The sequence below is a fragment of the Taurulus bubalis genome (assembly GCF_910589615.1).
Source record: "Taurulus bubalis genome assembly, chromosome: 9".
NCBI classification, from domain to species: domain Eukaryota; kingdom Metazoa; phylum Chordata; class Actinopteri; order Perciformes; family Cottidae; genus Taurulus; species Taurulus bubalis.
In genome coordinates this window covers 24,868,623-24,882,224 of record NC_136597.1, presented here as the reverse complement: position 1 = coordinate 24,882,224, position 13,602 = coordinate 24,868,623, and the positions used below count along the sequence as shown (strand labels likewise).

The window sequence follows — 13,602 nt, the reverse complement described above, 5'->3', positions numbered from 1 at the left end:
CATATGAACTACGTGTTTGCAAGTATGTATTGCATATCGTGTTCCCATTAAAAAAGGGCATAATAATAGTGTGTGTATGTCAAACAGGTCGGTGCAAGAGTTTAATGAGTTTAAGTCTAATGATACAGTACAAAGAGTAAAACACTTCAGGATTAATTGTTTAATGAAAGACATGAAATTAAATCGAATATAAAAAAGACAATCGAACACAGTAAAAAACAATAAAGATAGTCCATACTGTAGTCACTGAATACCAACCATACCAAAACCAAAAAGGAAGCCGTGAGACGTTTACGTAAAGAACACGACCTGATTTGAGAAATCATCGTCTGCTAAATCTATACCAGTGAAACGTATTGCAAGACATTCTCAACAAACAAACACACTGAGGGGAGACGTTTTACTCTGAAAGCATCACAGGCTCCTCATCAGACCAAGCTGTCCAACAGGAAAATAAACAGACAGCCTCTTCATTAAACCACAAGCCGTGTGCGTCTTTGTCCTCGCGGCTCTCTGACACAACACAGCAGAACCGCAGCGTCTTGCTCCGCTCACCAAGGCAACAATGTTGCTGCTTTTGTTTCCTCCCGAGGCAGCGAGCCATCAGTAGTCTGACCCTCGACCTCTGTGTGTGTGTGTGTGTGTGTGAGAGAGAGAGAGAGAGAGACAGACAATGTACTTGCGTCTACATACATTTCTGTCTGTTAGTGTGTGTGTATGTGTGTGTGTGTGTGAGAGAGCGTGCATGTGTGTAAGCGTGTGTCTGTGTGTGCGAGAAAGAGAGACAGACAGAGAGAGAGAAAAAGAAAGACAGAGAGACAGACAATGCACTGGCGTCTATCCATATTTGTGTGTGTGTGTGTGTGTGTGTGTGTGTGTGTGTGTGTGAGTGAGCCTGTGTGTGCTTGTGTGTGTGTGTGTGTGTGTTGTGTGTGTGTGTGTGTGTGTGTGTGTGTGTGAGCCTGTGTGTGTGTGTGTGTGCTTGTGTGTGTGTGTGTGTGTGTGTGTGTGTTGTGTGTGTGTGTGTGAGCCTGTGTGTGTTGTGTGTGTGTGTGAGTGAGCCTGTGTGTGTGTGTGTGTGTGTGTGCTTGTGTGTGTGTGTGTGTGTGTGTGTGTGTGTGTTGTGTGTGTGTGTGTGTGAGCCTGTGTGTGTTGTGTGTGTGTGTGTGTGAGTGAGCCTGTGTGTGTGTGTGTGTGTGTGTGTGTGTGTGTGTATGTGTGTGTGTGTGTGTTGTGTGTGTGTGTGTGTGTGTGAGCCTGTGTGAGCCTGTGTGTGTTGTGTGTGTGTGTGTGAGTGAGCTTGTGTGTGTGTGTGTGTGTGTGTGTGTGTTGTGTGTGTGTGTGTGTGTGTGAGCCTGTGTGAGCCTGTGTGTGTTGTGTGTGTGTGTGTGAGTGAGCTTGTGTGTGTGTGTGTGTGTGTGTGTGTGTTGTGTGTGTGTGTGTGTGTGTGTGTGTGTGTGTGTGTATGTGTGTGTGTGTTGTGTGTGTTGTGTGTGTGTGTGTGTGAGCCTGTGTGTGTTGTGTGTGTGTGTGAGTGAGCCTGTGTGTGTGTGTGTGTGTGTGTGTGTGTGTGTGTGTGTGTGTGTGTGTGTGTGTGTGTGTGTGTGTGTGTGTGTTGTGTGTGTGTGTGTGTGTGGCAGAATCAATGAGCGGCTGCAGCTGAAGAACGACACACAAGAAACATGATGTAAGAATGTGTTTCTGTCGCTGTGTTACGTAATCGCCTCGGCCCGCAGTCATCATCCCTTTTTTCTCTTCTTTCTTTTTTAGACATGTGAAGATATTTTTAGATTGTCTTAATTATTTTATGATGCTTATTTGTAACTTTGTGCAATGTTTCGTGTGTGTGTGTGTGTGTGTGTGTGTGTGTGTGTGTGCTCACTCCGATGCCTCTAAGAAAGAATGAAACACTTCTTAAGTCAGAAGTATCACACTTTCTGCTCAGTCGAGTGGAGGCGGATCACAAAAATAAAGAGCAACAAAGACGACTGAGATGACAAACACACACACACACACACACACACACAACCACAACCATGTCACGGTGAGATTATGTCACGCGAGATGAGCCTCAGCGACTCTGAGAACATTCCACATCCCGAGTCACGGAGATCTGTCATTAACTTTGTTTTTGGCGCAAAATGTTGGGCTTTTTAAATAAACTCTTTCCATTGTTAGGGCATTCGTTCAACCTATGCATATTAATTTTTTTACTGATATTGAATATCGGGTCGATGCCCTGATCAGATATTGTTGACAATGGAATTATACTTAAATATCAATTCCATTTAGTTTCATTTTGGATCAATTTGTTGCTGAATTAAAAAGGTTTAGACTTAAATTGCAATAACTGTTTTTACTAAGTCATCAATGTACACTTTATTATTTTAACAATCAATAACAATTCAGTCAATTTATATCTATGTATTTATTTGTTAATTTTTTCTTCACACAGTTAGCAAAGCAATGTTAAAGTCAAGCCAGATGTTACACATAAATATAAAATATAAATATAAAAAAACTGTAATCGTCTCTACTTCCTGTCTCATTTCACGATTAAGCTAAAGCTGCTTCTTTCTCCTGGAACGTTTGTGTTCATGGGAAACAGGACAGAAAAACGAATACTAAAAGTCATATACATAAAGACAACTGTAAGAGCCACAAGTGTACATATTGCTTAATTGGAATTTCAGGAATATTAATAATTTACTTTCTGAATTATGTCAAATATAATGAAAGACATTTATGTTAATGACGTCATGACGGCAGCAGCTGCAAAACCGAGAGCTGCATTAAGCATGGGAGCATATAGATGTTCTGCCGTGTGACAGAGTTTATTTATTTGTGTATTAAGTGAACGTTTTGCTGCATAAAATAAAGAAAAAAGGAAAAGAGTTGAAAGGATCTCCGGTCATTCGCGTACGAAAAGGAACTCACTGTGTCTGCGGCGCTTTAGCTTAACGACAAACAACTTCACATAGTGTGTACACTTCCAAAATATCAGCCAAAGAAAACCAGACAATAAACAAAAGTGAAGTATTTGGAAAAAAAAAACATTTTGGTTATTAAATACCATTTTGAGTATGACAACATGCCGCCTTATCGTTCTAGGCGGGAAAGATAACTCTGCTTTAATATGTGAGGTGTGGATTATCAGCACACGAGGATATCGCAGTCTAAAATCCCATTTAGCATACGCCTCTCTCTCTCTTCCTCTCCTCTGTCCATCTCTTTCTTGTTCCCTCTCTCGGTCCGTCTCCATTTTCCCATCTGCACCCTGTCACCGAGCAACCGCTCTCTCTCCGCTCGTACAGTGAATTAATTTCACTGAATGCTTCCTCCGTGCATCAAAGGGACGGCGGTCCGTCTCAGGTGACGGGGGGGCGGGGCGGGCGGGGGGAGAGGGGGGGGGGGGGGGGGATCAAAGCCTCGCTTCAATTTGCCATCAGTTTCTCTCCACATGTGTTATTGTCCTGGACGGTCCTTAGCCAAATGAAATTATCTCTCCCACTTCCTCGCTGTGAATCAGGCCCCGCGGTCCGTGGCATTCATTTGGTCTATTTTTAGTGGTCAGTCTCCCTTTGGCTTTACTGGCTGAATATCACGCTTCGCCAGCTCAGGACGTAAACAAACATCGCAGCTGAAATGTCACCGGATGTGGTTTCATTACGATGATGTTCTTCTTTTTTTTTCTTCTTCTTTTTTTTTAAGTGTTCATTCTGCATACATGAATATTTATTCGGACAATCAGGCAAAAATAAACGTGAGCGAGGCTGAGTGGAAGAGGGATTTGATTCCAGGTCTGCAGGGGTCTCAGCTGATAGAATTGTAGACTCTTTTTCTTCAGTTTTGAACATTTAATTGACATTTTACCAGCAGAATCATCTGACATTCTCGTGCAGCTTCTGTTTGCCTGAAACTGTCACGGTTGGCGGATAAACGCTCCACGGAGAGAAAGACATTATTTATAAGTGTGGATTGGGAACATTAGACTCCGTCTGTGCAACAAAACGCCGTTCAAGCTCAAGCAGTCGTAAAACCGCTTAAAACAAACAAATATTCATTGAGATTGATCTTCCCGCGGTTGTGTTGGCGCTTTGACCCAGCTAGCAAACCGCGGGGGAATCCAAACACGCTCCACTGCTTCAGCTGATCTGAGCTGCGCACATATTTTATACCGTCGACGTAGCGTGTGAACGTGTGGATCAGGCCTCAGTGGTACGGGAAACATCAAAGTGTGCACACGCCATTTTACAAGCTGTGTGGTTTTTTTTTTGGACTGCTTTTGGGCTTTGGGCTCAATTCTTAATAAAGAGACATATGTGTATTTTTTATTTTATGTTCTTTTTTATTTGTATAGGTGAAAGAGTTCCTTGTAAAATGTGAAGATCTCTGAGAATCTCCTTCAAATCCAAGCAATATTAATATTGTACCTGAAATATCCCGAATCAAATCGATATTGAGTCAAGTCGTGTTGAAGCGGGATCTTGTGAATCAGTTGGGGATACTCGGCTAACGGGGTTATATACATATATATTGTTCTTAGATTGACATGAACAAAAGATGGAAGAAACAAAAATGTAAAATGTCAGATGCAAAAGAAGAAAATGAACTGCAACTCAATATAGTTTCTATAGATATTGAATTAGTTGCGTGAATATTGAAAAACTCCGATAGATTTTCCCTGTAACTTCGTTGTTTGAGGCCTTCGGCTACTTGGATATCACGGGAGTATTTTTTTGTTGTTGTTCTTTTTATTTTTTTAAATCTCTTTTCTTCTAGTGGGATCCCGGGGAAGAAATGTGGCACCATCATAGTGAGAGCAGAAGAACTGAGCAACTGCAGGGTAAGAGTCTGTTCGGTTCCCCTGACGATTCATTCCAAGTAAAACTTTCAGATACTTTCCTCCATCTAGGCCAAGCGTCTGTTTTTTTGTTTTTTTATATCTTCCAAAGTGACACGTCTGACCCATCAGGTACCCCACGCCGTTTATAATGGAAACTGAATTACTAGGAGACACAAGTTTGGTTGATTTTCCCATGAATATTATTTGTTTTACACAAACTTCACTCAAAGGTGCTTAATTGATTCGGGACGACGAAAAGCAGCTAAAGGATATTTAACACTATTGCAATAAATTCCACCTTTATCTCATTTATGTCGAAGAGGATGGAGAGAATCGGTACAATTCAACAACACCACAAACTAGTGGAATCAACCAAATGTAAACATTATAACCTCCTAATTTTCACTTCAATTCAATTGATTTTGCATAGCCGAAAATCACAAACCACACATTTGCCTCAGAGGGCTTTACAATCCGTACAAATACGACATCCCCCAAAACTCCCCTTTAACAGGAGGAAGAAAAAGTAAGAAAACAGCTATCTCAGGGCTGTATGTATGAGACTGCATTGTTTTTTTTCCGGGTGTACCTAACAAACTGGCAGCTGAGTGTACACATAAACACAGTATTATACATGTCAACATCTCCTTCACTGATACTGTATTGCTCTAAGAATGCAACAAAGACATTACTTCCTAAAAACCACCGTGATATGTACTACGAGTCAGAGGAAACATCGAGATACTGTGCTGAATTTTAATAAGATGTGTTCACGTTAACAGATTTGTAGTTTTGAGAACGTTTTAGTAATGTTCGCTCTGTAGACAAACAAACAAACAAACAAACACTTTTGTTCGTGCTGCTGGTTTTCAACCAGTTCTCAGAGGACTGGTTTTAAATGAAAGACAAAGCAGACTGTTGCCATGTCTTTAGTGGAACTTTGTGACAAGCCTGTCTATATTAATCCCTTTATTTCAAAAGAAAACAAAAATAATCTCAAACATTTGGACAGTGTTAGAAAAATTCAGCTATTTCTTTTACAAAAAAAGATGAAGATGGGTGTGGTCCCAGCAAGGGAACAGAAATTAGGGAGGTAGGAAGTTGAGGTGGAGGTTTGGCGTCGCAGCCGACGGCCTCTAGCTTGGTGGTGTTTCTGCCACCTGTCGATGCAACACTTCACTGCACGACATTTCTGGTGACGTGTGAGACCTGATTATGTATTTATTCTCTCGGGTGAAAACATGAAAACATCAAACGGTGAATGTCGTGTCATTTTGATGCACCTCCATCAAATCAAAGAGCTGCGCATTGTGCACCCAAATAATGAAAAGAGAACGAGAGAGAACCCCCTCCCGTAGAGACACCCGTTTCTCTCCTGGCAATACACGACATCCCAGAATGCATTGCAGCAATCAGCGAAGTTGATTACGTCTCGCTTTTTTTTTTTTGGTCATCTCGCCGTCGGCCCGGGAAACAAGGGATAGTTGCTCCATTAAAAACTAGAACACAGGGAAAATCATTGGAATAAATTGACCTCACAACCCCTGCATATCATTAATTATACATTTAAGATGATATCATGGTAATCATTTGCAAGTATCAGAGTGTCCGAGGGTGAAATGAAGCCTAAAAATATCTTGATTTAATCTTCTTATCTCTGTTTTTCGGGCTGGCGAAGATCACATTTTAATATCAACTCCCAGAACTCAGTGGGTTGAAAACATACAAATGTATACAAATACCTTGCTTTCTATCATTTTCATTGATATATGTACTGTAATATTGAAATATTGGGCCAGTCCTACATTTACGTGACAATACAAACATCTGAAAGATCAACAGCTGATGAACAACAGTATCTAATGTTCCATTAATGTTATGTTTTTGTGACTTCCCTCGGCTGCAGGAGTCCGTGATGCTGCAGTTTTGTGGCAACAAGCTGGACAAGAAGGACTTCTTCGGAAAATCGGATCCTTTCCTCGTCTTTTACCGCAGCAACGAAGACGGATCGTAAGTAGACGAGCAGTTGTATTTCCCCGTGGTATTTGTGGATGTCAATTTGCTGAACACACACACACAAACACACACAAACACACACACAGCAAGTAAACATGGCTGAAATGCGTATAGACCCTGAGTGTGATTTATCACGCTCCAAAAAGCGCCCATACAGCGGATATACGGTCTAAACTGCCTATGTGACGTTACGTAATTCTCGTCCAGACGTTAACAGGACAAAGCAGCAGAACGAGGGATGAGCAGAGATAATAGGACAGGGTTGACAAAGAGGAACATAAAGGCAGGAAAGGACGGATAAGATGGAGTTAAGTGAAAAATGTGTGTGGAGGTCGCACTCTCTTTGCCCCGCAGATGCTTTTATTCAAGTCGACTTCGGCGTCTTAGCGCAGACACACATTCTCTTTTTTATGTGCAGCTGGGTATTTACTGATGCAGCCTAAATGTTCAGCCGCCGGGCGTAACAGCAGCGCGCCGCGCTCACAAAGAGCCGGGCGAGGTGTCGCATGGAAAAAGAACAGGAAGCTGTTATTCCAGCCAGAAATCGGGCTTCATGAAATACGTTTAGCGAGAGACGGATGCACACGGGGTTGTGTGTTTTTTTATTACCTTAAAGTAGTTTTTGTGTGCTACCGCAAACACGTCTGCTCTGTTAATCCCAGCTCCTATATATGTTTGTTTATTTTTCATTTGCACACACCCCATGAAGCTCGATCTGTAGTATGAAGTCATTCCTCAGTCCCATTTTATCTCAGTCCCTCTCACATTTTGGTGAAAGTAGTCACAGACAACACTTCTACTCAAAAAACGATAGTACAAAATTTGACATTTATTTACATTTATCTACCATTGTATTCATATATTCCACTGCTTTTGTGAACCTAAGACCTTTGTATCACAAGAGATATGAAGAATTTAAAAAATCAAGCTTACATTTTTCAGCTTTAGGCCCATATTATCGCTTTACACTTGTGCCGTAGGACAATGTCGGCTCATTATATAGAGAGTGGTTAAGGTAAATGTGTCCTCTGTTAACAGCGTTGTGCGTCTCTCTCTCAGGTATACCATCTGCCACAAAACGGAGGTGGTGAAGAACAATCTGGATCCGGTGTGGCAGGCTTTTAAAATCCCTGTCAGGGCGCTGTGCAACGGAGACTACGACAGGTACAACAGTGGAGGAACACGCCCACGAGGTTTACAGCTGGGAACCATAACGGGAGTTTGATTTACACATACCTGACCTGTAGTTAACATATAACTTGGACTAGCAGAAAAATGACCGCAGGAACACTGGAAAACTTCTTTATTTCACTTATTCTGCAGAAATGTATTGTTGCTTGTCGTTAGAGAAAGAGTACGTCGCTGAAAAGATAAGACCTAAAGTGTTTCCTTATTTCAGTGAATGTTACACTAACAAGTACAAACTGGGGCTTCAATCTAGCAGTAGAAAAGTTAAAGTAGTTCCTGTACGCACTTGAAATAACACGACTATGACTCAGCGCACTGAGAGAACCGCTGTCCTGCGTCTGCATCAACAGCACATCTCGCTTTACTGTTGATACATTTCGAAAAAGAAAGAAAGAAATTCAGCTTATAGATCCAAAATCACCAAATTTTAGTAAGTAGGACCTTGAGATTAGAGTTCCTCTGAAAGCTCGTTATAGATCCAACTCGGCTCCTAATTACACTACCGTTCAAGAGTTTGGGGTCACTTAGAAATGTCCTTATTTTTCAAAGAAAAGCACTGTTTTTTTCAATGAAGATAACATTAAATTATCAGAAATACACTATACATTGTTAATGTGGTAAATGACTATTCTAGGTGGAAACGTCTGGTTTTTAATGAAATCTCTACATAGGTGTATAGAGGTCCATTTCCAGCAACTATCCCTCCAGTGTTCTAATGGTACAATGTGTTTTCTCATCGCATAGAAGACTAATGGATGATGAGAAAACCCTTGAAAACCCTTGTGCAATTATGTTAGCACAGCTGAAAACAGTTATGCTGGTGAGAGAAGCTGTAAAACTGGCCTTCCTTTGAGCTAGTTGAGTATCTGGAGCTGTTCTTAGAAATGAAGGCTATTCCAATGCCAGAAATTGCGAAGAAACTGAAAATGTGTCTGGGTGACCCCAAACTTTTGAACGGTAGTGTATGTCCCTGAGAAAAAGGAACATGGACGCCTTTTTAACACAAGCAGCTCTCCGGCTTCATCTCTCTGAATGACACGAACACGGAATATTCCCCATCGATTCCTTCGTGGACGCCGTCATAAGACTCGTTTTGTTATTTCATTCCAAGACAGATTTGGAGGACTGGGCAGCCTCGGTGGTTTATCTCTTTCTAATTCTTTTCTTATTTGCCCGCGTTACACCAGGGTATACTGATAACTCTCCTCTCGCCGCTACGTAGGCGTGTCCACTTTCTGCCCCCATAAGCCTTCCACAGACCAGCTACCAGCTTTTTAAGCAGAAAGGCTGTAAATCAGTGGTGCTAATTAGTTTTTTAATGGGATTCTCCTTCTCTTCTCTTTCCCCTACAGGAGCATTAAGGTGGAGGTGTACGACTGGGACAGAGACGGCGGGTGAGGGGAACAACTCTTCTTCTTTTGTGCTGTTGAACTCAACGTCTGTACAGTATTATCACTTTATTGCCACCTGCTGTGGAGTAAACACATACATACATTTGCAACAAGGCCCTGGAGCAGAGGACGTGGTAATTACTTTATTATTTTCTTCATGCTTCGTCTTGTAAAAAGACAAGAGCGCGCATTCAAAGTAGGGAATCGGCATTTGGGATTAAAGTCACAGATCGCTCTCCAAAGTGTTTGTCCTTACTCTCCAGAGCAGATACTGTCGAACAGCATCCCCGCACAGCCCTTTCGTGTGACAACACTCTCCACTGCTTTAAATATAAATTAACTATTAATACTGCTTTAACGGTCTCTTGACGGATAACTTCACAGACTCGGTCGGGGAATAGAGACGATGTTTATCTTCTGAAGCAAGCCAATCCTCGGTGTTCGCTCCTTCTTTAGTTCATTTCACAGGCACTTCAAGAACGTTTAGAACAAATTTCTGACCCTGATTCCAACCGTGCCGATTATCTCCATGAAATTATGAAATTGGTTGCTACGCCCACGCCTCCTGTATCCAAGGAGCCTGTTGGTGATACTGTGTGTGTGTGTGTGTGTGTGTGTGTGTGTGTGTGTGTGTGTGTGTGTGTGTGTGTGTGTGTGTGTGTGTGTGTGTGTGTTTTGTGTGCTTTGATTTTTTACAGCCATGACTTTATTGGCGACTTCAGCACCAGCTACAGAGAAATGTCCAGAAGCCAGTCGCAGTTCCACATCTATGAGGTGATACACACACACACACACACACACACACACACACACACACACACACACACACACAGACACAGACACACGTACCTCCATGCTTGTGAGGATTTATTGTCCTCCAGTTCTTTCCCTTACTCTTAACGTGACCCTAATACAAATCCTCTCCACAAAACCAAGTTTCCCCCCCAGACAGCCCTTTGACAAAGTGAGGACCAGGGATGTGGAGGGAAAGCGTTCTGCACTCTGCTGTGCACTCATTCACCGATTACATCTGCCGTCGTTTGCACTGTTAGCACCGTTAGCACCTTTAGCTGCTAGCCACCGGCTCAGTTTCCATCATTTATCATTAAGAATAATAAGACTTGATTTATTATTTATTATTCTTTTATTGACACCTTTACTGTTCGGTTGATCATCACATGCCACAAAGATATGATAAACGGACTGTAAGTAAACATAATTATGTCCTTTATTTAGTTAAACCCATACACTTGTATATGTATACAATATGTATATGTATATGGGAAATGATTTCGATTTGCGATTTCGAAGGACTTTTTTATGCGTACTGCTCAATCGTCAAGTTGCTGCCACCGGTGTTTTTCCGACATAGCCCCTCAAATAAAGAAGTCCCCTTTGTTTCGTCATCAGTTAAACCAAATCAACCTCTCGGCTAAACACACACACACACATACAAACATACACATACAAAAAGACTGATACAAACAGATCATCATGCTCCCACTGTTTTGAAACCGCGGCCGGTGGCCGTAAAATGTGCACGCACAGCGAATTGCAGCTTGTTCATCAAAACTATTTAATTAGAATCGTAAATCCGTATAATAAAGCCGGCTGGACTCGAGTAAGGAGTCAGCTGTTTGGTCGGCAGCCGGTGCTGATGGGAAAACACGAGGGGACCAGACCACATGTTCTCGACATCTGTGATGTGGAAGCGGAACATGTGATTAAAAAAGTTCTCCAAGAAACAATCTGCATTTCCGTCTTGTGGTGAGTCAGAAGCAACTTGAAAACTTCACGTTGCTCAATGCGTGTCTCTGAGTTCTTGAGGAGAGGCTGAGCAATAAACAAAGGCTTTGTGTCGAGTGTTTCTAGCAGCAGCTTATTAAGGAGAGATCAACTTGAGGGATGAAAGACAGTATTTCTTTATTGAGGTGAGCAACCGAGGGAGACGCATGAACTTCGTTGGCTCCAGGAACACGAGTAGATCCCCGATTATCCAGATTTGAGCGGGAAGAAGTAATAAAAATGTCCCAGTAAAGAATTAAAGGCACGATGTGAGAAAGAATATCTTCCTTTCGATAACTACCGACACTCGATCGGTGTGACGGACCTGGTATTTTTTAAAGATAAGTCTTAACATATGATCATTTGTTATCATCTTGGTCTGGAAGATAAATAAAAACCTACATTAAACTCTCCTCCATGTTAAGTTGCTCAATAGGCTTGCCACTGTAGTCGGTGTTACACGGTCGTTGTTTTGCTTTTTTTTTGTATCTACAGTATATCGAGTCGCAGGAGTCGGTCTTACCTTCATGTTGCAGGCAGACGCAGGCACACATGACGGTGTACCGGTTATCTGTAACACTGCTTTGTCAACCCGGTTTGGGAAAATGTCCTCAGCGTTGCCTCCCTGCAGCACAAGTGCCGCCATACGGCAACAGGCCGAGCTCACTAAAGGTCGGCTCAGCTTGCCTTCAAAGTTCTGAACTTTTCGGCGTAGCGCCGCCCACACATGCTGTCCATGAGCACGGAACCAAGGTCAGAAAAATACCCCAAAGACATGCAACATGACGGAGGAGCCGCCTGGAAAGGAATCGATTTTTTTTTTTTCTCCTCCATTATAATGCGAACATAAATTCTCCAGTTGCCTTGTGTCTCGAGGCCGATGTGAACAGCATATATCTCGACTGAAACTGGACGAGTACAGACACGGACCGATGCTTGTAGAAATAAAACACGTTACATTACCTTGACATTCAAGACGTAGAATGATTCAACATTAATTTAGGGCTTTTACCAGATCCTTCCTCCAGGTGAGCTGGAGTGCATCACCACCTCATACTTATTCAGCAGTTTTTATATTGATTTGGACGGCTTGCATGTTCATTTAAACTTTGAAGACCGGCCGTTCCGGTCTATGTCAGCAGGCGCTGCATCAGCAGTTATACGTTGACTCTCGCGATTATTCCCAGGGCGCCGTGCCCTTGAGTTGAATACATATACGCCAGCAGCGGTTCCTCAAAAGGCTTTCCTCTGTGTCTTCTTCTAAAGCTCGCTGACCTGGTCTCTGTCGTTTCTACACACGGCAAACCGTTAATCACTGAAGGTCAAGGGTCAGAGAAGGTGCTTATGAAGCACAACCTGAATCACTTAAGTGCGGAGGCAGCAGGAGCGGCGCGTTCTCCCGCCACACGTGTGACGCAACATGTGAAATCAACGTCGCCAGAGTCGCTCTGCCCTTTTCGATTCAGCTGGCTTTGATCCAGACTCCTTCAGCCGCGCCACAGCTCTTAAACTGTCATTTTGTTTAATCTCCATGAACTGTTTTCCAGCTATCGACCTTTACGCGTCTGAGGAGGAGAAGGAGCGTCCTCTGAAATTTTGCTCTGGTCACTTAAAATGTAGGCAAAGAAACCTCAATGGAGCTCATGTCACGTGAGAAAAGCTTGAAATACGTGTCCACATACAAAGACTGAAAACAACTCAGGCTGCACGATTAATCGTATATCAATCGAGATCACGATTTTTGGCTTCCGACTACTGTCAAATCAAGCGCTTCCCAAACACCAGCCGGCTGTTGACATGTTTTGGCTTCACTTTTGGGGCGCCATCACGTGGTTGCACTATAGAAGGTGTATGAGAAGTGGCCGCCATTGGTTTGTGGGCGGCTGTTTTGAAGCCTTAAATTCATCATTTTGTCTGTTTTTTACAACCAGAAGTGAGACGAGAATGCAGAGCTGCAACCGAATAAAATACTTTTTGGCGACCAAAAAGTTTACAATTAACTTTCATGAACTTAAAAAAACAAACTGTGAAAGGGTTAAAGTTGTAGGAAGAAAAGGAAGACACCTCCCAGTCCGGACAGCGCCATGGTAACGACCTGTCAATCACAAGTTAGCTACTGTGTACATTAGCAGCGAAAGCTGAACGTGAAAGTGCAATAAAAATATGTCCCTGTAACAGAATAATCGTGATAATAAAATCGTGCAGCCCTAAAAACAATATCCCTGTGACCACGACACACAGTATAGAAAATACAATGATCCATAGAGACTCTAACATGTTGAAGGAAAACTAGTGACATCAAAGCTTTTAATATATTTATTCTGTCTTCTTTTGGAAGCAGTGGCTAATAAAATCAAATCATGTGAACACGGAAGT

At 42.4% G+C, this 13,602-nt stretch overlaps 1 protein-coding gene across 1 annotated transcript in view; it reads left to right on the top strand.

The window, feature by feature from the left end:
- LOC306740808 (copine-8-like) overlaps nucleotides 1-13,602 on the top strand; it is a gene marked incomplete at its 3' end in the record, with an annotated part of 61,048 nt that overhangs the window by 34,109 nt on the left and 13,337 nt on the right. The window contains exons 7-11 of the mRNA XM_079223041.1: nucleotides 4,783-4,846; nucleotides 6,753-6,856; nucleotides 7,922-8,026; nucleotides 9,403-9,444; nucleotides 10,140-10,215. Of these exons, the coding sequence (XP_079079167.1) occupies nucleotides 4,783-4,846; nucleotides 6,753-6,856; nucleotides 7,922-8,026; nucleotides 9,403-9,444; nucleotides 10,140-10,215 (391 nt within the window). The remainder of the gene's footprint in view (nucleotides 1-4,782; nucleotides 4,847-6,752; nucleotides 6,857-7,921; nucleotides 8,027-9,402; nucleotides 9,445-10,139; nucleotides 10,216-13,602) is intronic.